The sequence below is a fragment of the Macaca thibetana genome, chromosome 12 (assembly GCF_024542745.1).
Source record: "Macaca thibetana thibetana isolate TM-01 chromosome 12, ASM2454274v1, whole genome shotgun sequence".
In the NCBI taxonomy this organism is placed as follows: domain Eukaryota; kingdom Metazoa; phylum Chordata; class Mammalia; order Primates; family Cercopithecidae; genus Macaca; species Macaca thibetana.
In genome coordinates, this window is record NC_065589.1 from 101,935,664 (window position 1) to 101,963,281 (window position 27,618).

Genomic DNA, 27,618 nt, shown 5'->3' on the forward strand with positions numbered 1-27,618 from the left:
AGAGTGCTAAACTGGGGGCCCTTAGTTCCTGGTGGGAGGAGATGCTGAAAAAGAGAGTAGGACCCTGGAAGTTAAGAGAGTTAAGTGTTCGGAAAACATCGAATATGGTGGAATGAATGGGATTCCAAACCACCGTTGTAATTCTTTTTTGTGTAATTTTGGGGGTGGATCATAGGCTTTCGCACTGTTTCTAAGCCCTAGCGGTAGTAACAATAAAGTGCAAAATCATTGCATTTTGGTTCAAAAGGCATAATACAACCTAATTATGACATGACAAAAATCAGACAGATCGCAAATTGGAATATTCTTCAAAACAACTCCTATCTACTCTTTGGAAATACTAACATCATGAACAACAAAGCAAAGCTGTAGAACTGCTCAACATTAAAGGAGTTGAGAGGAAAAGATGATTAAATACAATGCATGATGTTGAATTAGATTTTGAATCAGAAATTTTTTCTATAAAGAACATTATCTGTCAAAAGGCAAATTTGAATAAGGACTATACATTGTACACATTGCTAAAGGTATTGATTATGAGAGATATACTGTGGTTATGCAAGGGAATGTCCTTGTCTTTCTTAACCTTCTTAAGAGATGGATGCTGAAGTGTTTAGGAATAGAGTCATGATGTCTAGAGTTTACTCTGAAGTGGCTCAATGAGTAAGTAAAATAGCCAACAGAATGAAATGTAAACAACTGGCGAATCTAGGTGATGGGTATAGGCATTCATTCTACTATTCCTCAAAATTAAAAATTTTGTGTAAGTTTGAAATTCCAAATAACAAGTTTTTCAAAAATATGTGACATTTATGCCTCTGGCAAGGACTAACCATAAAGGCTTTGAACCTGTTTCATCTGTAAAATACAAATTATCTGGTACTTTTGTCTCTCATAAGTATCCACGGGATCATGGAGTTTGCAGAGCACCATTTACTTGTCTATGATTTGGAAAAATATTTTATAGAAAAGAAGAGAGTGATTTTTAACTCAACAACATTTATATCACAAATGACATAGTTGAATTTTAAATATTTAAAAACCTCAGCTTGTGTTTACCAATTCTAATACAGCCATGCCTCCACTAAAGAATGCCCTGGGAATGAAACCTTTCTCTGTAACAGGAAATTTTAAGCTAAAATCAAACACTGCTAAAAACAAGCACACAAATAAACATTTATATCATCATGTGACTATAGGTACTCAATAGTAGTGACTTTATGGTCATGTTGCTATTATTCTTTAGAACTCTTTGATTTTTTGCATTTCAATTAAGAGTGAATAGAGCTCATCATAGTCAGGAATCGGAAGTCTGAGAAGGTTCAATTTTGATCAGTTATATATTTACATGTGTCTTTTTTTTTCATACTTGGCAGAAACTTAGAGAGTTATCTCAATCAGTTTTATCATGATTTAGAAAAAAATATGAGAATCAATTGCATCATTCTTGCAAGAGAAGGTCAAAATCAATGAAAAATTTCTTGAAAGAATAACTTACATTTTCTGAACTCCTTCATCATCACCTGCTTTATATTCTTCCTCCATAACTAAACTTCCCAAACACAAGTGGCAAAAATTACTAGTATTTTACTGAATATCAGATTCAGTGACATTTTCTTAATCTATATTCTTCTTTCTTTGCTTTGTAAAGTGATTGACCCAGTCAGCCACTCAATTTTTTTATTCTGAAAATTTTCTCTTTTAGATGTCTGTGAACATCTGTGTTACCGCTAACTTCTGACCTCCTTTACTCTTATTTCTCTAATAGCATACCTCCAAGATTGTCTTGAGACTCCTCTTTTTTTTTTCAGGGGTCGGGAGATCTCGTTCAATTAAGTCATCTCAAGATGACTTTAGAGAAGGCTTCCTCTTCAGACTCACCTTTCCAGTTGTTAAGTACTATGTAAACAGTTGCAATTGCCTGCTTCATAATGCTATCTAAACGTAGTCTCTACATGTCACATGATAGCCAGAACCTTAATTTCTCCATGCCCAAAGTCAAATCACCTGCACACCAACTTCACTGCTGTGAAATGAACTAGTGAGAAAAAAATATATATAAAAGGAGAGGCATTATGAGAAAAAGTTTCATGTAGCAAAAATAATGAACACTGTTCTACAGTAAACAAGAGTGAAACTGGGTACTCCTTATAGAAACAGAATAGCTATGAACAAATTGATTTATAAGTGAAGAAAGCAGAGATGCAGGATGGAAGCAGGGAGAGAGAGACAGAGAGAGAGAGAGAGAGAGAGAGAGAAATGGAGGGGGAGAGGGAACGTGTGCATGCCAAGCAGTGATTTGATCGTTTAGCATGACAATGAAACTGCAGGATGTGCTCTTTTATTTATTCTTCACTAGAATCGAAAGATCTTCACCTAAATAGACAGAACTTGAAAAAATTAATTTTAACTTATGATAAACTGATCTTTCTTTTTTTTTTTTTTTGAGACGGAGTCTCGCTCGGTCGCCCGGGCTGGAGTGCAGTGGCCGGATCTCAGCTCACTGCAAGCTCCGCCTCCCGGGTTTACGCCATTCTCCTGCCTCAGCCTCCCAAGTAGGTGGGACTACAGGCGCCCGCCACCTCGCCCGGCTAGTTTTTTGTATTTTTTAGTAGAGACGGGGTTTCACCGTGTTAGCCAGGATGGTCTCGATCTCCTGACCTCGTGATCCTCCCGTCTCGGCCTCCCAAAGTGCTGGGATTACAGGCTTGAGCCACCGCGCCCGGCAGATAAACTGATCTTTCAAGAACATTTGGGGGAAATATACTTATAATAAAATCTAGCTTGTACTATTACCAATAGTATGCACTAATGTTTAAAAATTAGTGTCTCCCACAGCAGAGAGAGCTAAATTAAAATTAAAGTTTAAATAACATGTTTAAGCTTGAAAGATAGCCCATGCTGTTAGATAATGTAAGTATGTTGAGAAAAGTAACTAAAAACTAATTCACCAAGTTTGTAAAATCAAATATTTTATACTCTAGGTAATCTTAATTTTGCTCAGTCACTGTAAATCGGATTATTCTTGAGATTGTATTTAAGTCAAGGCAAGATGGTCTTCTATTTACAAATGTAATTTAGTCTCATGAGTGGGTAATCTTGTTAAATATTGTCAGGTTAATTAAAATTGATTTGTGTTTACTAAACATAGTGAATACTAATCAAATATTAGACACTGGGGTGTTGGAGTTACATTTTAAACTTTGACAGACACCATTAGCGCTGCATGAAAGAATTTGTTGTCTCAGAGGTCAACATTGCTTTTCAGCCTTTTCTCCAAAATAAATACTAAGAAAAAATGAGAAGAAATGACCTATACTTCTTAAATACAATTTTGTGATTTGGGAATATTTGGGAGAATTAGGGATACTTTTGGGTGGGGAATTGATTATTTATGTTTTATTTCTGTTGCTACAAACAGCACATTTGCTTTTCCGCCTGCTTAATTCCATTCCAGGTTTGCTATTCTCCACCACTCACAGCATCATTGAGCTCTGCATAATAACTTTTATAGGAGACAAACATTACCAGGCAATTTGAAAGGCAGGTTGAAGATAAAGGCTGATAGCTCACGTGCCCTGGCCTGGTGACTTGGCTCACTTCTGAAGCTTACACTGAATGTGGTCGATGTCCATCAGCTCTATGAGGCTTAAAGAAACATTTCTTCTAATACAAAAATAAACCCACTATAATCATTCGTTTTGGGGAAATTTTACAGTTGTTGGTTAACCTGCTCCCTTATGCCCTGCAATATTCATTAGCAGATTTCTCTGTTTATGAGTGATATTATATGGAAATGGTTATGGGAAGCCAACAGATGTAATCACTGAAATAAATTAGAAGAAAAAGTTCTGTTTTTTACAGATGGCTCCATCAAATGTGCTTCCCTCCCCCACCCTCCGCTTTAACATTTAGTTTTCTTTCAACAGAAAACTTTTCTTTACTGACTACGGGAATGTCGCCAAAGTGGAGAGATGTGACATGGATGGGATGAACAGAACAAGGATAATTGATTCAAAGACAGAGCAGCCAGCTGCACTGGCACTAGACCTAGTCAACAAATTGGTTTACTGGGTAGATCTTTACTTGGACTATGTGGGAGTAGTGGACTACCAAGGAAAAAATAGACATGCTATCATTCAAGGCAGACAAGTAAGTACAATTTTGTTAGAAAATGCTCCTAGGGTAATACAATGAAAGAAATAATACAAAAAGGAAACCAACATTTGCAATATTGAAAATTTCTTGTGAAGTCGAGCTGCAATGAGTCATAAAAGTTACAGTATATTTCCTATATTGGAGAATGTTCTTTTCACAGTGATATTGTGATATTTCCACAAAATTGGAGATGCCTCTCTTACTCTTTCTCCCTTCTATTAAAAACAGATAAACAAGTAAACAAACACAAAGACAAAAATGCTATATTAGTAAAAAATAAAAGTATTAAAATAGATCCGATTTTATGGCCTATTTGCTAAAAACTAATTTAAGTAGTTCATTCATGAGGAGCTGAACTATCATCTGTCCCCTGTGGCATTGGAGATATTTTTCTAACAAAAGCAAATGCCTGTTCCCAAAAGTACCTTTATTATTTTAATTGGTTTGATTAAATTTTGACTTCTGATGTGTTCAAGTACTTCCTAAAAAGAGAATTCTGTGAAAGTCACGAAGGTCAAAATTCTTCCTAAATGTGTTACTTTTTATTTTGCTGAATTACGTTTTGCAAACAATGCTCAGTGAATGCCTAAAAGAGATCTCTAAGTAGAAATCAGCCTTATTTACTGTAATACGTTTAAAAGTCTGATTCTATCTCACTGATTGCACTTATTTTATGTGAGATTCTTAGTCTATGGAGCTGAAAATGTGAATCTCTTTGGATTCTTTTGCAATGCAAGACAGGTATATTCTGTGATTATCCTTTAAAGTTACTTTTACTTTCTAATCAGCTTTAAAAATGAAATCCTTTCTCCTTCCTTGACAGATAAAGAGATGCACTAATCTGTTTGGGGTTAGGGGGAAACCTGTTCAATGTTAAAGGTGGGCCAGTGCTTTCTCTCTCACCTTCAACTGCCCCAAAAATCTTGATTCCTTTCAAAGTTCTTAGTTACAACCTTAGAGGACCTGACCTCTGAGAGGATTATCATGGCCCTTCTCTTTACTTATTTGCAATTAAAAAGTTAAACCTTGTTATGAAGATAGGGAGTTCAAATAATTTTTTTCATGACTACTTTAAAAAGTTTTGAAAACCTGAAGTGTTTAATTATTCTTTTTTTCCCCGTGTCTGTTGCCTGTATTTTGCTTGTTCCTTAAACATATGCTAAGTCTGCCACTAAATAATCAAACATAGATACAGTTTTTGAAGTACTGGGGCTGAAGACAAAATGGTTTATCTACTGCTCCAGGCTTCTCCTACCTCTGCCTAGGGGATAACTAGCAGAGGTGTTTATTTTAGGGGAAATAGTATTTTCTGTAGGAAGATAAGGACATAGTGAGTGAATTTTACCTTTACTGGCTGAACATATTTTCCACCTTGACCAATTGCCTCTTATGTAGCACGCTTTTTCTCCTGGGTTATGAATTGGCAGTCATGTAGACAACAATGTTGATATCCCATCACTACAGGCTTCCTGGTTAATGGCCCCAAACTTTGAGCAAAACATGCATGAGACTAATGGCAAGGGAAGAATCTTGAGCTTGCTTATAATTTTTGTAGGACAAAGTATTATCCAAGTCAAAATTTGGCCATAGACATTTTTAGTAAATTTGATGTCAGCTAGGTGGAAAATTATATTAGTAAATACACACTTGACTACACCCACACATAAGTACAACACATGCCCATACTGTGGAATAACATGTACATAGAAAAGAACTATTTGGGCTATAATGTGGAATAGTTCTCCCTAGTAATTCTCATATTTTATGTCCAAACTAAGCATGAAGAAATGAGATAAAACCCAAAAACATCATGTAAAGCCAGTCGTCTTTTAGTCACATCTCATACAAGAAGACCAAAAATAGAACTAATGAGTCATATATGCTAGAAAGATAAATCAAATGTTTTTGTTTAAACTACAGAACTGGCAAGATTTTCTGGTTAAAATAGAACATTTTGTGATTTTTGTTCTATAAGTATTTTTATAATCAAACCACACGTACTTTTTCAAATTCTCTTAACTGCAAATGTATGTATTATAAGTGTGCGATGTAATGCCAAAAGTAGTGACAGATGCTTTTTCAACAAAATCTCTGCAGCAAGTCAATTGGCAACTTCACTATACCCTGGAACAGAACCATTTTAAATTAAGTAAAGGAGTAGCCAAAGGCAACGTGCCTAGCATGTGCCTTTTTATCAGAAAATCAGTACATGTATTCTTCCTTTTGCTCCAGGGGAAAACTTTCTAAGTTCAAGATGTCCATTCTTCCCCATAAACCCCAAGATCTTTGCCAAAGAGAAGAGCTGGACTGTTAACTAAGAATATGAATAGCAATAAACATTGTAATTCTCAAAAGAAACAGTTATATTCCTATTATAAATTGGCTTTAGAAATAATGCTATTTCTGAGTGAAATGTTGACATTTATTTACAATGATTGCAAATATGTGATTTCTTTATATATTACTTTCAGTGCTGGAGCAAGTGCTAGTCTAAACATAGCTTAGGACAAAAAAATTGGATTTTGACTTTATAAAACAAATCTTCAGAGGTGCTTTCTCATTAGTCGTTTCACAGGCAGAGCTATGTTTTTGCAGCTTCTACATATCCATTATTGTATAAACAAGTAGCCCTTAAAATATCTCAAATTATATATAACAGTGTCATAGGAATATTATTGAATATGCTTGAAAGTGTTACTCTCAGAAGCCTTTGAAAAATAACTACTAAATATGCTTTCTTAGTGACATATGAATAAAATTCTCTCTCTACATGTGGAACTGTTTTAAACACTACTACATAATGTGTTCTTTTCTTTTTCTTTTCTTTCTTTTTTTTTTTTGAGACGGAGTCGCCCTCTGTCGCCCAGGCTGGAGTGCAGTGGCCGGATCTCAGCTCACTGCAAGCTCCGCCTCCCGGGTTCACGCCATTCTCCTGCCTCAGCCTCCCGAGTAGCTGGGACTACAGGCGCCGGCCACCACGCCCAGCTAATTTTTTGTATTTTTAGTAGAGACGGGGTTTCACCGTGTTAGCCAGGGTGGTCTGGATCTCCTGGCCTTGTGATCCGCCCGCCTCAGCCTCCCAAAGTGCTGGGATTACAGGCGTGAGCCACTGCACCTGGCAAAAATAAGTTTTAATCAGTGAAATGTTGAACTCCTTGAGAAAAAGTAAATAACATCCTTGTGGTTCTCCTGCTGTAGCCATTTCCCATACTAGTAAATAGCAATCAGCTTTTCTTTCAAAGTGAAAACTACATAATTAAAAATCATAGTTATGTTTTCCCCTCATTATAGGTCAGACATCTTTATGGTATAACTGTGTTCGAAGATTATTTGTATGCAACCAATTCTGATAACTACAATATCATAAGGATAAACCGATTTAATGGCACTGATATTCACTCATTAATTAAAATGGAGAATGCTCGGGGAATCCGAATTTATCAGAAAAGAACTCAACCGACAGGTAAGTGGGAAGGCTTCTTTCTAACCTTCCTAATGGTAGATTGAATGGGGATATAGTACTTGTGCTTTTGTATGGTGTTGAAGTGAGTGAGTCATAAATTCTCTGCTTTGACAGCGAAAGTGGGCATGTCTGCTTGTTAGGTGGGATAGAACTCCCGTCACAAGTCTAAATGACAAATTGTTCAGTTCCTAGTGAATCGCTTCTACAATAGAATTGAAATGATAGCAAAATTTAGATTCAGGAAGGGGCTTTCAGTCGTGATGTATATAGACAGGAAACTCAGATGCTAAGGTTATTTTTTAAAATTTTTTTAATATCATTTTGGTAGACAAATTTAAAATCAGGTGATTGCCTTGCAGTATCTGGCCAGTGTTTACTATAGTCATTGGGCTCTCCTAACTTAACATTCCAATTGTTCTTTAACACATATTCATTAAAAAGTCATTTCCAATGAGAAGGCTGCAGTTTTTCTCAGAAAAACAAACCAGTTGTTTTTTACAGGAGATTAGTGATGCTGTTCATCAATACAATTTAGGTTCAGTCATATATAAAATAAGAAAATATCAAAAACCACCAGCAAATTTTTTATTATATTCTATACTTATATTTCAAATCAAAACTAGCCTAGAATTATCTAAGCATTAACATATATCTAATCATGGCTGTACATTGTCACAAATATGTTTAGAACAGATTCAAATATAAAATTCTGTAGATAGCCTTCTCAGAGTTTAATATTAAGATTTATTCATTCATTATTTTTTCATGGACAATCTACTATGTTCCAGGAACTATTCTATGTATACTGTGAATACAGAAGTGAATAAAACAGACAGAACAGTCTTGCCTTTATGAGTTTGCACTCCAGCGGAGAAGCTATAATACAGAATAACTAAGTAAATTATGTATTATATTAGAAGATAATAAGTGCTATAGAGAAAATAAAGAAGGTAAGGAGGATAAAGAGTGTTAGAAATGGGAGCAGTCTTCAATTTTATATGGAATAGTCAAAAGAAGTTCCATTGAAAAGATGACATTAAATGATGACTTGAGGTATTTGAAGGAGAAAGGCATGGGGATTGTATTAGTCCATTTTCACGTTGCTGATAAAGACATACTCAAGACTGGGCAATTTACAAAAGAAAGAGGTTTAATTGGACTTACAGTTCCACATGACTGGGGAAGCCTCACAATCATGGCAGAAGGCAAGGAGGAGCAAGTCCCATCTTATGTGGATGGCAGCAGGCAGAGAGCTTGTGCAGGGAAACCCTACTTTTTTTTTTTTTTTTTTTTTGAGACGGAGTCTTGCTCTGTCGCCCAGGCTGGAGTGCAGTGGCCGGTTCTCAGCTCACTGCAAGCTCCGCCTCCCGAGTTCACGCCATTCTCCTGCCTCAGCCCCCCGAGTAGCTGGGACTACAGGTGCCCGCCACCTCTCCCGGCTAGTTTTTTGTATTTTTTTAGTGGAGACGGGGTTTCACCATGTTAGCCAGGATGGTCTTGAGGAAACCCCACTTTTTAAAACCATCAGATCTCAGGAGACTTATTTGCTATCACAAGAACAGCATGGGAAAGACTGGCATCCATGATTCCATTACCTCCTACTGGGTCCCTCCCACAACACATGGGAATTCAAGATGAGATTTGGGTGGGGACACAGCCAAACCATACCAGAGATATCTGGGCAAAAACATTGCAGGTGGTGAGATGAGCAAGCACAAAAGCCATGAGGAAAGAACGTGTCTAGACTGTTCAGGGAGTGGCAAGAATACCTGTGTGTCTAAAGCAGAATGAATGAGGAAAAGAGAAGTAGGAAATGAGGCTGGAGAAACAAAGGAGGATCATAACAAGTAGGGCTCTGTAGACTATTATATATAAAAAAAAAAAACTTTTGCTTATACTTTTAGTGAGATGGGAAGTCCTTAGAAAGCATTAAACAGAAAAATCTCATGGTATGACTTACATTTTTAAAGAACCAATATGGCGGCCGGGCGCGGTGGGTCACGCCTGTAATCTCAGCACTTTGGGAGGCTGAGACGGGCGGATCACGAGGTCAGGAGATCAAGACCATGGTGGCTAACACAGTGAAACCCCCTCTCTACTGAAAATCCAAAAAATTAGGCGGGCGTGGTGGCGGCGCCTGTAGTCCCAGCTACTCGGTAGGTTGAGGCAAGAGAATGGCGTGGACCCAGGAGGTGGAGCCTGCAGTGAGCTGAGATCCGGCCACTGCACTCCAGCCTGGGCGACAGAGCGAGACTCCATCTCAAAAGAAAAAAAAAAAAAAAAAGAACCAATATAGCTACTCTGTTTATAATAGGTAGTGGGGAGGAGAAGGTGGGAGGTTACAGAGGATGGTGGATTGGATCTAGATGGCAGCAGTGAAAGTGGGGAGAATAGGGAAATTCAGAATATAGGCAAATATAGAGCCAATAGGATTTTCTGATACATTAGATGTGGAGTATAAATAAAAAGAGAATCAAGGATAATGCCAATGGTCTAGCTAGAGCAGTTGAAATAATTTAGTTATTTTTTAGATGGGAAAACTAAGCTTGGAGTGAATTTAGGACAAAAATAGTAAATGTAATTTTCATGAGTTACTTTAAATGTTTAGTATAAATTAAAATGAAAATATTTAAATATGCAATTCTGGAGTTGAAAGGGGGAAGTCCAGGCTCGAGATACCAATTTGGGAGTCATTGGCAGATAGGTGACATTTAAAGCCATGACTATGGATGTGAACGTGAAGGCAGTAAATACAAATGTAGAAATAAGCATTCCAAGTAATGTACACTGGTATGCTCCAGCAATATGTCACAAAGAATAGGAAAAACCAAAAGAGGAGACTGAGATGAAGCTTCTTAAATCCAATTGACCATTGGATTTAGCAGCACGAAGCTCACTGGGATCTGATAAGGGCAGTTTCAGGATAAAGTGAATACATGAGTAGAATGGGTTTGAGAGAGGAAGGAAAAGAATTGTAGAAAATGATCATTGTAGCTTTGCATACTGTGGATGTAAGCTAGAGGAGAGAAATGGAGAACTAGTTGAAGGAAGGATCGTTGTGGGGATTTGGGTTAAAAGATTTCTTTATTAGATGTAGAAATAATGGTACATTTGCATGTTGATGGACATGATCCAATGGAAAAAGCAAAAGTGTTGATGAGAGTGAGAAAGTAGAGAGTTGGTGATTAGTTGAGAGGAGATGTGATCTATTATATAAGTGGAGAGAGTTTAGAAAATAAAAATAGCACTCAGCAGGGAAAAAATAGTTAAAATTGCATTTCACTTATATTCCTACTTAGAGAATGAATAATACAAAGAGAATAGGCATAATTATTAAAAGCATAGTAGTTTTATTATGAAGAGAATATTGCCATGGTATTCATCACCATCAAACAAGTGGGTGATCTAAAAGAAACATAATTAAGAACCAAGAATGGGCTGCCCTTGGGGAAAGAGTATCTAGGATCCAGTTGGTGCAGCTTGTGGCTTGTCCCTGTGTGTACAGTTGTTAAATTATTATTTTATTTTTATTTTAAAAAAGTTATCCTTTAAATAGATAATACAGGCATGTAGCTTAAAAGGAAACCTCAAAAGGCACAAAGGGTTTTTTTTATTTTAAATGATTTTATGAAATCATTTAATGAAATGATTTTTAAATGAATCTCATTTTAAATGAAAAAAATACTGTATCAGCATTAATTAAACATCTCTTTGTTTGAAAAAAAAGAAACATAATTACAGTAATACATAAAATCTTACATTATTCTTATTATTTCTTTTCACTTTGATCCGTCTTTCTTTTCTCGTCCTCACCATATAATACTTTTCTTACCTTTTTAGTTTACTAGGTTTTATACTCATAAAATATTCTTCTACTCCTCAATTTCTGTACATACACTCAGCCTCCACTGTTTGACAACTTCACACACACACACATACACACATACATATTTTATTTTGTGGTAAGAGTCTCAAAATGACAATAGACTAAAAATTTTAAAAATATTTTGCCACAGCACTTCTCAACAGAGTACAATCACAGAATCTCATTTCTTCTAGTTTAGTTGCTTATGTGATGAATCATTTCAAAGTAAATCCTTTCTCTGCTTAACTACCTAACCTGGAATTATTTTTATGGATCTTTGTATTCATTTTAGAAATTAGTATTTTAAAAAAGGATGAGACGCATGTACCAAAAATTCATGTTACTTTTATTTTGCTCACCAGTGAAGAGTTTAAATTAATATGAATGCATTTTATTTCTTAGAATTGTTTTTTTAAATGCCCACTTAGGAGGATTTTGTTAAATCTCAATCTCTTCTTCTATGGGTTTTAACTCTTTTGCATTTGATTATGGTGCTAAATAGTTGAGTATACAAAATTTTGCTAAGATTCCCTGTGTTTACACTATAGAAATTTTGACATACTGATGCACATAGTTATCTTATCTTTGAACCTGAATTTCACGCATGCTGTTTTTTATTTGTTGTAGTCAGAAGCCATGCATGTGAAGTCGATCCATATGGAATGCCAGGGGGCTGTTCACACATCTGTCTACTCAGCAGCAGTTACAAAACTCGGACCTGTCGCTGCAGGACTGGCTTCAACTTGGGAAGCGATGGCAGGTCATGCAAAAGTATGTTGTTAAACTAAAACATTTTTCCAGCAGCTACCCCCCTTATAATAGGATTTTAAGTATTAATTAGCAGCATCAACATCAGTCATAACATGAGACTTCAACAGGTGAAGTTTGCCTGCAAATATATACTGTCCATTTTTCTCAAAATAAGTATTTTTCTGTTGTGATAATGTGAATTAGAAACTAACCAGGCTGTAGAGTCACTAAATTTATTGATTTTTAGGGAAACATATGTTGGGGAAGATTTTTAGGAAGATGCTTCCCTTAATTCCCTAAAGGATGTATGTGAGCTAATGAGCTGGAATGATGAGTTGATAAGATTTCCTCCTATTTGAAACAATATGCTACTCCTCATAATAGGTGTGTTGCTTGTTTCGACAGAAATCCACGTATAGACAGGCTTCATTTTATCTACCATCACTGGGGAGTGAAGTCACTTCATGATTTAATTTTTCATGATTTAATTTTTCAGGTAACTGAAGCTATGCTAATTAGAGATCAAACATGTAACAATTTTATCAAAAAAATTTTAATGATTTTATCAAAAAGTTTTCTAATCTCTTAGATATATCTCTGATTTATTTTTTAAATAGGCCAGAATAATTTATTTTAATTTAAATATGGTAATAAGGATTTTAAAAATTACTCTCGCAACTTAATATTTTGCACAATAATTAGTTAAGGTCTTTTCCTGGGGTCTTGATATTCAGGTATAGTAGAATGGTCCTGATTGAAATGATCCTACTGGGGACTGTTGGTCTTTAAATGTTCCCCAGACCCCATTATTTTTAATTTTATGATGACTACTTTTTACTGTGTCTAGTTTGTCTGTACCTTTGTCATAGTGACAGCTTTTTATTTCTGTCAGTCCTCTCTCTCTGGTCACAATCCTGTCATCTCTTCCACTCTCTGGTCATGTGCTTACTGAGGACTGTGAAATTAGATCTCTAAATGTGTTAGAATTTTAAGTCTAAATGGTTAGAGCTACTAATAGAATATATAGTTTAAAATGAAGAATCAAAGAGGCTAAACTATGTTAACATGTATGTATTTTTGTACTTTGTTTACATTTTTTATTTGTATTCCTGATTTTGTGTTAAATACTGGAAGTGTGAAGGTAACAGGTCTCATGTTCCTAGGCCTTCTGGATAATTGAGGGCACTGAGTTTGAAGCCTCACGATAAAAGAAGTTTTGTGTGTGGGTGCATGTGTGTATATGTAGTGTATGATTTTAAAATTGATCTGTATGCCACTTGGGAGATATAATCACACATACACACACACACACACACACACATATATATACACACAAGCATATGTGCATACATACCTACACACATTGGAGGAAAAATGTAAGATCAGAATTGCGTATTATTCAATCATCTCTAATGTAGTATATCACCTGGAGTACATTAATACTCATCAGAAATAATTCCAGCTATTTGGAGCAACAAGAGATTTAATGCAAATAGGTGCCTACAAAATCATTTAAAAACCTGGACCAGTAGCTTCTAGACTACTGGGTCTTTGGAACATCCCCCCCAAACATTCCAGCTGAAAGCTGGAACATCTACCATACTCAGAAGCTAGAGCATCAGGAAGTCATAAATGAAAATGTTAACTTTAAAAACATACCATTTAGCTGAGATCCAGGGATTAGAAAGCTGGCACCAAAACTATCGGATGCAGAGTTAAGTCACATCTGATAGCCCCTAACGGGAAAAAAAATAAAAAAGAGGAGGAAAGGAGAAACACCCTGTTCCTCACATCTTGATATGGAATGGAAGAAGCCTGCTGTGGAAAAAGTCAATGTCTCCATCAGAGGCGGCAAAAAGGGGACCTTTGCCTCACTTTCATGTTCTAAACTTGAGCTAGCATATCTCATTTTAGGTAGTCAAATAAAATCCACTACCTTTGGCTATATGAGTGTCTGTGAAATGTATTTTTTAGTATTCAATTGTCTATAGTACAAGAAGACACACTAGAAGAGACTTAAGTAGGTATTAAAAAATACCTAGGAAATGACCAATGAAAATAATGGGGAAAATCATTACTATTCTTATTTAAAACATACATACCTATATACACACACAAACAATCACACATATTACATTAATGAAGTTCTAGGTTTACCAATTACCAATTAAGACATCCATTAGAAGTAAAACCAAGGGCGAGTGTTGTGGCAGAGGCCTGTGATTTCAGCACTTTGGGAGGCTGAGGCAGGTGCATCACTTGAGCGCAGGATTTCAATAAGAGCCTGGGCAACATTGCAAAACCTAGTCTCTAAAAATCTATAAACGTTAGACAGGCATGGTGGCACACTCCTGTAGTCCCAGCTACTTAAGAGGCTGAAGTAGGAGGATAGCTTAAGCCCAGGAGGCAGAGGTTGCAACGAGCTGAGATTTTAGCAAAATGGGTGCTATAAAACCAGGATTCCTATGTATTGCTAATATAATTAGAAATTGATATCACAATTGGTAAGACATTTGCTAATAAGTATAATGATCACAAAACTGACAACATAATTAAACAAGTTATAATTCTTTACTTTTGATTAAGGAAATTAAATGTATTTATAATAACAGCAACTCAGAAACAATATAGCTGTCCAACAATAGGTAAGCAGCTGACTATATTATGTTACTTCTCTAGTAAGGAATCTTATGCTGCCATTGAAAGAAATGTTTTTGAAGACTTTTTAATGGCTTGACAAAAAGTCATTACAGTGAAAAGAATTTATATACAATATCCCGATTTTTGAAAAATATAGAAGGATATATGTATCTAATGTGGATAGAAAATACTTTAAAATGTTAATGATTTTCAAATGTATCAATATACTTTAAAATAACATAAAGTATTATTTTAAAAGAAAATGCCCTTGACATCAGGTAGACACTGCAAGGCTATGAGGGCAATGAAGACAAGGATGTTAATGTACTTTGCTCCGTAATTTCATCTAAGAAAATGTGTGAAATGCTAAATTGAAAAAAAAAAAATGCTTATATCATGATTATAATGATGAAAACAGAAAACTATTTGGAAAATTAGTTGGTAAATTATTATATGTCAAACAGAAACAAGGCTTGGCTTAAGATAATGGTTCAATATAGATAATAATCTTGATTCTAAAATTAATAAGAGCAGAATATAAAATTGAGTGTCTACTTTGATATAACTAAATATACATTTAAAAAGTACCTACATACATTAAATATGAAATAGTCATACAAAGGAATGTTATACAGCAGTGAAAATGAGTAAACTCTGATTACAAGAAGAATGGATGAATATCAAGAGTATAATAAAAAATAAGTTTAATCACAAGATTCACACATGCAATTCAAACATGCAGAATTAAACAATCTGCTGCTGGGAAATACACCACGTATGTGTTAAAACTCTTTTAAAAATACATAATAAACACAACAATCAGGATATCGACTCTTTCTGAGTTGGACGAGAGTGAGTTTGGGCACATTTATGTCTTCCAGTGTACTGGAAATATTCTTCACGTTTGTGCTAGGTACCTGGAATTTGTTTTATTTTTATTATTTATATATTAAAATATGTTATCAGTTCCTGTACTAGTTTGCTGAGAATGATGGCTTCCAGCTTCATCCATATCCCTGCAAAGGACATGATCTCATTCTTTTTTATGGCTGCATAGTATTCCATGGTGTGTATGTGCCACATTTTCTTTACCCAGTCTCTCATTCATGGGCATTTGTGTTGGTTCCAGGTCTTTGCTATTTAAATAGTGCTACAGTAAACATACATGTGCATGTATCTTTATAGTAAAATGATTTATAATCCTTTGGGTATATACCCAGTTATGGGATTGCTGAGTAAAACGGTATTTCTGATGCTATATGCTTGAGGAATCGCCACACTGTGGTGATTCAGAAAGGTTGAACTATTTTCAGAATGGTTGAACTAATTTACATTCCCACCAACAGTGTAAAAGCTTTTCTATTTCTCCACAACCTTGCCAGCAACTGTTGTTTCCTGACTTTTTAATCATTGCCATTTTGACTGGTGTGAAATGGTATCCCATTGTGGTTTTGATTTGCATTTCTCTAGTGACCAGTGATGTTGAGCTTTTATTTGTGATTGTTGGCCATATAAATGTCTTCTTTTGAGAAGTGTCTGTTCATATCCCTTGCCTACTTTTTGATTTTTTTTTCTTGTGAATGTGTTTAAGTTCCTTGTAGATTCTGATTATTACTCCTTTGTCAAATGGGTAGATTGCAAAACTTTTCTCCCATTCTGTAGGTTGCCCCTTCACTCTGATGCTAGTAACTTTTGCTGTGCAGAAGCTCTTTGGTTAAGTTAGCTCCCATTTGTCAACTTTGGCTTTTGTTGCAATTCCTGTTGGTGTTTTAGTCATGAAGTCGTTGCCCATGCCTATGTCATGAATGGTATTCCCTAGTTTTTCTTCTAGGATTTTTATGATTTTGGTTTACATTTAAGTCTTTAATCCATCTTGAGTTAATTTTTGTATAAGGTGTAAGGTGTAACCAAACCCTGCACGTTCTCACTTATAAGTGGGAGTTGAACAACGAGAACACATAGACACAGGGAGGGGAACAACACACAACGGGGCCTGTCAGGGATGAGGGGCAAGGGGAGGGAGAGCATTAGGACAAATGCCAGTTGCATGTGGGACTTAAAACCTAGATGACCGGTTGATGGGTGCAGCAAACCACCATGGCACATGGATACTATCTATGTAACAAACCTGCACACTCTGCACATGTATCCCAGAACTTTAAGTAAATTTTTTTTTAAAGTTATCGACATTTTTTTATATATATTTAATATTCAATTACACTAATTTAAAAAACACAAGAAAATAAATGTAAATGTTAATATACTTTGTATTTTTAGGTGTATAAATAATTGCTTATTTTTATTATTTTCCAAATTTTAATATTATTTTACCTTATTATGAATATTAATTATTGTGTGGTTATCCAAATACAGCTGAGTCTTTTGTATCTTCAGTTTTATTAATAAACCTCAGTATGTTTTTCCTTTTATATAAAAATTATTTCCTGTAAAATTATATACAGTAAACCAAGCATAAGATGCCCCGGTAATTGGAGAATCTTGTGTATATTTTTATATAGAAGTCCAAAACAGGGAATTCACTCTATAGAAAGAGCTACTTTGATGCTGACATTTTAAACTCAGGAGACAGTTTTTTGTTTGGGGTTTTCATTTTTCTTTTGTTTTTGATAAGGCCTGTGTTGTTCATCAGAGTTACTGTCAGACAGCATCAGCTTCTAACATTCTAATTAAAATTTGAAGAAAAAGGGATGCTATAACTGGTATTTAATTTCATTTCTAAAAGAATAAGTCACATGTTCAGGCAACTGTAATATATTCACAAGCAAGTTAGTGATATTATATGATTCTTTGTTTACCTCTGACAATTCGTAGATGCAAACTTGGGGTTGGCGTGTCTTAAATTTTCTAAAGATTTTAGCATTGTCAAATATAATGAATGGTACAGTTAGTATCGACAGAAAATGCTAGATAGATTGTAATGCATTATAAAATTAAATGTGCTGGATGTTTTAATAAATGCCTATTTTACAAGTTACAAGTTATCTAATGATCTGTCATGTTTTTGCTATCCAGACAGTTACAGACAAAAGGATAATTAACTACCTATAACCCATTCGCAGAAGTAATTTCTGTTTTAATTAAAGTAATGCAATTAGCTGGCCTTCTTGCATCAAAACTACAAGATACATTTGGCATATTTTAGAGTTTAATTTTTAGCATTGAATTTTAAAAAACGCTAATTGTGCCAGTTAATTAAACGGTGGCATTATACAGTGTAAAGAAGATTAAGCAGCATCAGTTGTTTATATTTGTAATCTTTCCTTTGCAGGACCAAAGAATGAGTTGTTCCTCTTTTATGGGAAAGGACGCCCAGGAATTGTTAGAGGAATGGACTTGAATACCAAGATAGCTGATGAATACATGATCCCCATAGAAAATCTGGTAAACCCTCGTGCTTTAGATTTTCACGCAGAAACCAATTACATCTACTTTGCTGACACCACCAGTTTCCTAATTGGCCGGCAGAAGATAGATGGCACAGAACGAGAAACCATCCTGAAAGATGGTAAGTGACACTGTGACATTAACATCAAACTACTCGGAGATAAAGCACTTTAAAAGGATAAATCCAGTGTGTGTCAGACTGGTTTTAACCAGAACTCAAGTTCTTCTGGTTGGTTCAAAAATATTTTTTAATGTTATGTCTTCAGTAACATTGTTTCTCTGTTTTCATATGCCAGTGTATTAAAACCTTCATTATAAAATGGCACTTGCTGTCATCTCCTATACTCTAAATATTGTCAGGATTAAAATTGAACTATTATCCATCTTCTGGGAAATGTCAGTTTACACTGATATGTTTACAGTGCTGTATGGTAGAACGCAAAATTTAATAGGATTTCAGAGACTTTCATAACAGTTGGTTTTCATTAGACTATTGATCATGTCACTCAAAATGCATGAAAAATATCAATGTCCACATTGTCCTCACAATTCTTGCATTTTATTTTTTACTTTACACATCACTGAAATGAAGTTTTCTAGAGTTGCCCTTGGAATATCAGTATCTCCAGAGAAACTTAATACATTTATACCTATTTTTATTTATAGGTACATATATAAAGTTATATGCATGCAAACAGATATATGTACATTTTAATAAAATCAATGTATTTTATAAATTATTTGGCTTAGGAACAAGTAATCTAGTAACAAAACAATGTTAACTTTGGTATCAGTAGAAAATATTGCAAATAATAAATCAAACCAGATCTTCACTGGCTGCCAGTCATTTTTAGGCATGTTAACAAATGATTCTGGACCTGTTTCCTCATATATAAAGTCTGCTTACTTCTTGAATATTTTAGAAATACATGATTTGAGGAACATTAATTGTGTGCTTATTTTATGAAGGACATCATGGTAGCTATATCTCAGGAGATAAAAGGAATTTTAAGGAATGACTTCTGCCTTCAAGGGGTTTGTAGTCTACCTTTAGAGATGATACAAGCACACAAAAAGTTTAAAGGCATTGCAGCATTTAATTAATAAGTTTGAAGCTGTCTTAAAGATATATATGAGCAATAGAGAATACTTGTGTAATGGGTATTCACAGGAAGCAAGAGATATCTTCATGTGGGTATACTCAGAGAACTCCTTGGGCAGGCTATGGTATTTGGGCTAAATCTTAATGGAGAAATGTTAGAGAGAGGAGACGTTTCTGCAACCAGAAATTCCATGAGAAAAAAAGAAAAGCACAATCTCTAGAAAGAGGATGTGGAGGACCTAAATGGAAAGCTACTGGAGGTTTCCTTTGCAGGTAATAATGTCAGAAGAGAGCGGAAAGTGAAAGGCGCTAAAATAAAGGGCCTGGAATGTAAGTGAAGGAGTTTGGAAAAAATCCCAAAGGAATAAAAGGAAATGCTTTCGAGTCAAAGAATAATGTGAACAAAGTGATATTTTAGGAGGATCAATCTGGTTGTTGGGTGCAGAATGAATCAGAACTTGATTGAGATGAGAAAATGTGAGAAAATAAAAGCAGAGAGATAGACTAAAATTATTTACAGCGTGGATGGTAGTAAATGGAGGTCTCTCCAATCTTTTAGAGGAAATGAGAGCGTGAGAATATTCTTCATTCAACACAACTTTACTTTAAATCAAACCTGATAAAAAGTATACTTTCTATCTAAAATAAAAACATCCCTGTTTTTGTCTGTCTTGTAATTTACTGATTAAGGCAATGTAAATCCTCCATAATTTAAAATTCTGAAGGAGTAGCTAAATAAAGTTAAGATTTTCACTTTAAATTAGATGTGACAGAGGCTGTCTTCCTACTTTTCTCTTAATGTGATAGCAGATGATAGGGTCTTGACAGTTTTAGATGGACAATGAAATTGCACATTCTGTCTATGTAAATAACATTTACATTGTTTTGTTTTTGACTCAGACACTTTCATTTATTATTATGATTATTATTATTTTTTGGTAGAGTCTCACTCTGTCACCGAGGCTGGAGCGCAGTGGTGCAATCTCGACTCACTGCAACCTCTGCCTCCGAAGGTTAAGTGACTCTCCTGCCTCAGCCTCCTGAGTAGCTGGGATTGCAGGTGTGCACCACCACGCCCAACTTGTTTTTGTATTTTTACTAGAGATGGGGTTTCACCATGTTGTCCAGGTTGGACTGAAACCCCCGACCTCAGGGGATCTGCCTGCCTCAGCCTCCCAAAGAGCTGGGATTACAGGCATGAGTCACCATGCCCGGCCAACACACACATTTTCAAGAAGGACTAAAATATGTAACAGAGAGAGTTCTTGGTTTCCTTTTAAATTGTGTCAGTTCCTGTACTATGACTTGATGTTCCTGCTAATAATCCTAACTTTGAGAACAATATCAAGGACATTGGTGGTTCTTTGCCTTCCACCCATCACAACAGAGATCAACTCTAATAGCCACAATGACCGCAAGGCACATCTGTCCAGCACTGCTTTGACAGTATGAAGGTTATGAGAACATTTTGCAAATTTTCACACCTGAAATATATTTAACATTTTTGTCTTTCTACAGAAGGAACAGCTTAATATCTTTTTATTAGTTTATCTTTTTTCTTTCCATTAAAGAGAATAATGATACACATTACAATATGAGATTAACATGTCAAAGCAGAGACTTAGATTTGGCAAATGAAAACTTGTCATTCTTGGCATCAGAAAAATTAAATTCTATGTGTATTCACTTACTTAGAGTGTCTACCATTGAACCTGAAGACTGCGAAGCAATGCTTAGTTTGACAAATGATTTAGAAGTTTGATAGAAATTCTGAGACGTTGATAAATTTATATAGTTTGAAGTACAAGGATATAAAGAGTTTGCTGTTTGTAAATATAAATATCTTGGACATCTTTTATGTAAACTCAGATTCTCCCTCTGAAGAAATAAAAACCAACAGCATTTCCAAAAAAAAATCCACCTTTATTCATTCTTTGATTTTTTTTCTCTCCTAGAGGTTTATTGAAAAGCCCCTAAATGTTGCATATACTGTTGGCTTTGTTTGAGGAATCTCGTGGGTGAAAACAGCAGTTAAATAAATGAGAAAGGAAATTTTCCATTTGTTATATTTACCTGTATCTCATTTCATTTGCTAAATGAAAATATATTACTGATTTATTAAAGACAAACTTCCATAAGGACAAGATATTTACTACGTGTATTTTTTCACCTACCTAGAATTTTTTGTCAAAATTTTTGTGAAATTCATACTCTTCCTTTTTAAAAACTGAATTACTTGATTTATTATTTTTCAGTCAATAAAAGGTGAATGCCGTATCGGGGCCAGGTGCTGTTCTAGGTGATTGGAATGCTTCAGTAAAGAGGATAAAGCTTCGTATTTAGCTTATATCCAACAGTGGAAAGGAAATAATAAGCAAGTAAACACATAAATGAATAAGATAATGATAAGTGATATACAGAAACTAAAGTAGGGTACTGTGCTAGAAAATAAAAGGAGTATCAACAGGAGGCAAAATTAGATGAAATGATTAGAGAATTTAGCCATTCTTGCCAGGTATAATTGTTACTTTCTCTAACAGAACAAGATAGATGCCCTTTCTAAGACTGAATGCATTTTTATCTTCTTGGGCATCTTTTCCAAGATTTATTTTTCATTGTAATATGAATTATAATTTTAGCACAAAGGAAAAAATATAAAAATGATAATTTACTATTCAATTTATTGTTACATGTATTTCACTAGTTCAGTACTTGTTTTTATACTGTATACCTTAATTCTACTCAAACACAGATATTTAAATAGAAGAAATGTTAAAATAACCTTTCATATCATTTCATATTTTTAAAATACTTAAAAGAATTCAAAGCATTTTTACCTGGATTTGAAAGTGATTAATGCTTGCAGCTTTAACAGAAAAACTATAGTTTCAATAGATCCCATAATTAAACTGGGGACTTGAGGTCACTGTTTTACATAACACAGAGCCTTTTTTTACCAAGCTTTTTTTCAAAATAGACATACAGGGATAATGTGGGTTGAAAAGGGTGATAATTTTGCTGCTGCTTTTGTTGTGGCATTGATGAACTAAGATTCAATTCATCTACTTCAAGTCGTAAGTCATACTGCAAGTAAAACAATGCAAACGTAAGATTTCTAGGTACAGTTCTTCCCAACTGTTATTCTTTTCTTTTTTTTTTTTTTTTTTTTTTTTTGAGACAGAGTCTTACTCTGCCCAGGTTGGAGCACAGTGGTGTGATCACGACTCACTGCAAACTCCTCCCCCTGCCCACAAGTGATCTTCCCTCCTCAGCCTCTCGAGTGGCTAGGATCACAGGTGTGTGCCACCATACTCAGCTAATTTTTTTTTTTTTTTGTAGTGATAGCCTTTCACCATGTTGCCCCAGCTGGTTGCAAACTCCTGGGCTCAAGTGATCCACCTGCCTCAGCCTCACAAAGTGCTGTGATTATAGTCCCCAACAGTGATTTTTATAATTTTACATAAAGTATGGGCCCAAGAGTACAAAATTAGACCTCTTTTATAACTAGATGCAAGTTTGGCAAAACATTTTGTCCTCTAGATGTGTCTTTTTAATTTTAGACTATACCACCTTATTTTGTGATAATAAAATCAATGACAGCAATAATAGTGAACATTTAATGAGTACTTACTGTGTATCAGTATTGCTCACCTTATGTTCATTGTCCCGTACAATCCACTCAACAACTCCCTGAGGTCAGCATTATTATTAGCTCCATTTTATAAATTGGAAATTGAAACTCAGACAAGTGAAGTCATTTCTTAAAGTCACATAGCTAGTAGGTGATACCACTTGTCAAGAACTGTGAAAGTGCTGAGATTTTATTATGTTTGCAAGCTAAAACATTAGCTGCTACACTTTCTTGGATGCTGGCAGAAGACATGAAACTTCTGAGACAAAATACAGTTTGTTACTAAGATCAATAACAATAGCCAGAATATCCGTAATTTTGTTTCAGGATCCTGATCTTTATTACCCACAGGGTAACCCAAAGGTGACACCTGCACATACCATGGCACCTGTTACAAGAGAAGAATCTGGAGCTTAGGGAACACCTTTTTTTTTTCTTTTTCTCTCTAACAGTAAGCATGCCTGTTCATTGCTCCAGAAAGTTATTTTCTCCATCTTCTAAACCTATAAGCAAACCTGCCTTTTGCTTCAGAGAGAAATGTAATCTCTATCTTCGAAGGACACCTTATTAACATCCTTGAAAATAGAGTCTAAGGCACTTGGCTTCTCTTTTCCCAAGGTGGACAGAAATGTGAGACATCCTTGGAACATTGTCTCAGAGATACTGATATGCAAGTTCCTGTGATCTGATTTTGGAGTCTGTGGTATGCTGAACGATGCTCTCCAAATAATATCCAGATCCTCATCCCCAGAACCTTTGACTGTTACCTTGTATGGAAAAGGGGACTTGCAGGTGTGATTAAGTGAAAGAATTTTTGGTGGGAGGAAGATGCTGCTTTTTTAAAAAAAATTTGTTGACACATAATAATTGTACATATTTATAGGCTACACAGTAATACTTGTACATATACATACATGATACAACAAGTAATGATCAAATCAGGTAAATTAGCCTATTCATCACCACAAACATTTATCATTTCTTTATGTTGCGACCATTCAGAATCTTTGTAGTGTTTTGAAAACGTACCAAATTAGTGTTAACCATGTTCACTCCCTGCAGTGCTAGAGAACGTTAGAACTTGTTCCTCCCATACAGCTGTAACTATGCATGTGTTGAGGATCTTGAGATCAGAAATTATCTTGATTTATCTGGAGGTACCCTAAATGTAATCACAGGGAAATTTATAAGGGGCAGGGGGCGCAGGACAAAGGAGGAAGTAGGAGTTGTGACTATGGAAGCAAGAGGTTGGCATAATACAAGGAAAGGTCCCTGAGCCAAGAAAGGCAAGTGGCTTCTAGAAGCTGGAAAGGGCAAAGAAATGGGCTCTTCCTGAGAGTCCCCAGAAGGAACCAGCTCTGCCAGCACTCAGACTTTAGCCCGGTGAAACCAATCCTGGATATTGACCTTCAGAATTGTCAAAGAATAAATTTATGTTGTTTAAGCCACCAAGTTTGCGGCAATTTGTTACAGCAACAATAGGAAACTGGCAGAGTCAGTGCTCTTCCCCACTTGCTATGCTGATGTACTGACCTTATGTATGAAGGTGTGTTCTATTTGATTGACATAAGGAGTACGTGCACATGTTTCCACCTTATAATATCAGAAGGGCACTTGGATCCTGTTCAAAATTATACATTACTCTTTAATTTCATAGCTCCTGTAAATACCTGGAAAGCTGAGGTCTTCCTTTAAATGAAGGCACTTTTAGGAGCTATAAAGTTAGAGAGTAATGAATAAGTTTGACATGATCCAAGGTAGGTTTCTCTTTTATGACATTATGAAGAGAAGAATAGCCAGGAAGAATGGGAAGCAGTCTCTTCCTGTCAAACATATTCTCTAAAAGATGTGTTTAAAGTTCATTTGTTCACATACTATGGAAGGATGGTGCTATATCCATGTGATTGCTTATTTAGCAATTGAAGGGCGAAGCCCTGTTCTTCAGCTCAGTCCTGTCCCCAGCATCTTCAGAACTGCCCTGTGGATTTTATAATCAGCTGTCCCTCCAATCATGGGTTGAAATGTATAGCCCATCAATTATTCCCTGATTTATCATTCTATTAGTTAGAAATCCTACTACTGACCCACAGACACACACATACACATGTGCACACATACAGTCACCAGCTTAAGACCCACTTCAGAACTCCAGAAATAGGTTAGCCTCTACTCTAAATAACCCTAGGGCAGGCACACACAACAGATTACAGGATGTAATCTGTACCTGAATGACACTGACCTTATAGTAGGATTATCATTTTCTGCACCTTTAAGTCACCTCTTATCCTTGGATTTCAATGATCTTCAGCATTATACATCTTTGTTAGAATTTCTCATAAAGATTGAGTTTCAGAGTAATGAAGCAAACATGCTGAGATAACACTAATGAATTACGTTAGCGTGTTCTTATGAACTTTAAAAAGGATAAAGTCTTATAAAACATTTTAAATTAAGAGCAAGCCTTTACTCTTTGTTATTGGATTTCAGGTAAATATCAATCTTATTTTTCTGCCTTTAACTCTGAACTTTTTCTTGAAGAAAAGCCTTAAGACTCTAAGATATATACTCTGACAAACTAGTAAAGGAAATAATTAGTACATTTGTCACTCACGCAATATATTCTAATTAAAACTGTAAAGGAGAGATTTGTCAGCATTTGAAACTCTTGAGATCCATGAATATTGTTATCACACTGAGCGTCAAGAATATAGCCTGTTTGCACTTACTGACTCTGCTTGACTGTGAATAAGATATTTTCATAGAATTTACTTGAGATTTGATTCTTGAAAACAGTGTTCAGTTTCACATTTAGTTTGTAAATATTTATTTCTCATATTTTCCATTTCTTCAGAACTACATGAGATCTTTGAAAAATAATTTGAACCAATATATGTATTTTTTGTCTGAAAAGAAGACATGAGATTAAAATCTGGGTTACAAGAGCTATCAAATGACAAAAAGATGGAATTGGCTGTAGTGGCTAGAGGGTTCTAGTAAACACAGAGGAGAAGACATCCTTTCTTTTATTTATGTTCACCCAAAATAGGTATGTGTACATATCCACAAGTATTTACAAACACAAAATACACCTGTATGCATATACACATGTGAGCTCAAAAGAGCTCTAGAAACTTCTGTAAAGAAGTCTATTATCTTATAAAGTTAGATTGCTGGGAAGGTTGAAAGAGAGAAGGTGAGAGTACATGGTAACCTCTAAAGTCCCATACAGCTACGGTAGTCCCCTTTATTGGAGGTAGGTAAGTTCAAAAACCCTCAGTGGATACCTGAAACCATGGATAGTGTTGAACCCTATTTATACACCATGTTTTTTCTTATGCACACATACCTACGATAAAGTTTAAGTTATAAATGGGCACAGTAAGAGGCTCATAACAATAATGACAATAAAATAGGACAATTATAAAAATATACTGTTATAACAGGAGTTGCAAACTCCTGGGCTCAGGTGATCCACCTGCCTCAACCTCACAAAGTGCTGGGATTACAGTCCCCAACAGTGATTTTTATAATTTTACATAAAGTATAGGCCCAAGAGTACAAAATTTGACCTCTATTATAATTAGATGCAAGTCTGGCAAAATATACCCATATGCATATACACATGTGAGCTCAGAAGAGCTCTTACTGTACTATATTCACTCTTCTTGTGGTCTGTCAATCTTACAACCTGGGTGGCCAGTAAGTGAATACCAGATAGTTAACATAGAGTGTGGATATGCAGGATAAAGCAATGATTCCCATGCTAACCAGGACTGAGTGAAATGACAGTGCAAGGTTTCAAAATCTTACTCAGAGCAACAGGCAATTTAAAACTTATGAGTTGTTTAATTCTGGAATTTTCCATTTAGTATTTTCAGAGTGTGGCTGACAGAGTAACTGAAACCATGGAAAGTAAAACCATGGTTAAGTGAAGACTATTGTATTTATATATATATAATTGTTACATTAATAAACATTCTGATTGGTAATTTTCTTACACACTTAAATAAATTACCAATATTCAGCATGACTTAACATAAATACATTCAACCCACTTACTTTATCATACTTGGCATTATGGAATTCTTAGTTGCTACTTCAGAAGTCCCTTAGGAATTCTTCATTCACTTAGGAATACTATTACGAACTTTATTTATACTATTGCTTAGGTTAATTAAACAAATTTCTCAATACGATATGATTAGTCTAGACTGACTTTACTTTGGGGATACCAAAGTAGGAAACACTACCTGAAATTGTGAAACTGGACAATACCCATAATACATGCTGAGAAAATTCCCATGACATTAACTATTATGGGAATATTGTAGGGAGTATTAATAGTCATTGTGTAACCAGTATGTTTAAAAATGTGACTCTGACATAACTAAAGCATAACTTTATTTTTACCTCCCACTGACCTTTAAAATTAACTCAGTAATCTTTCTCATTCCAGATCAAAACTTGGTCAAATCCCAATCCTTTTGGTTTACACTAAGTAGTAGACAGAACTGTCAGTCATTTTAAGTCAGAAATGCAACCTCAATTTGGTAATTAGAATGCATAGTCCACCATATATACATACAAATCAAAATTCTAAACTC

At 35.2% G+C, this 27,618-nt stretch overlaps 1 protein-coding gene across 3 annotated transcripts in view; it reads left to right on the forward strand.

The window, feature by feature from the left end:
• Nucleotides 1-27,618, forward strand: part of LRP1B (LDL receptor related protein 1B) — a 1,933,102-nt gene that overhangs the window by 1,091,771 nt on the left and 813,713 nt on the right. For all 3 annotated transcript variants that reach the window (XM_050752792.1, XM_050752793.1, XM_050752794.1), the window contains exons 8-11: nucleotides 3,930-4,152; nucleotides 7,450-7,621; nucleotides 12,114-12,257; nucleotides 18,166-18,402. In XM_050752792.1, the coding sequence (XP_050608749.1) occupies nucleotides 3,930-4,152; nucleotides 7,450-7,621; nucleotides 12,114-12,257; nucleotides 18,166-18,402 (776 nt within the window). The remainder of the gene's footprint in view (nucleotides 1-3,929; nucleotides 4,153-7,449; nucleotides 7,622-12,113; nucleotides 12,258-18,165; nucleotides 18,403-27,618) is intronic.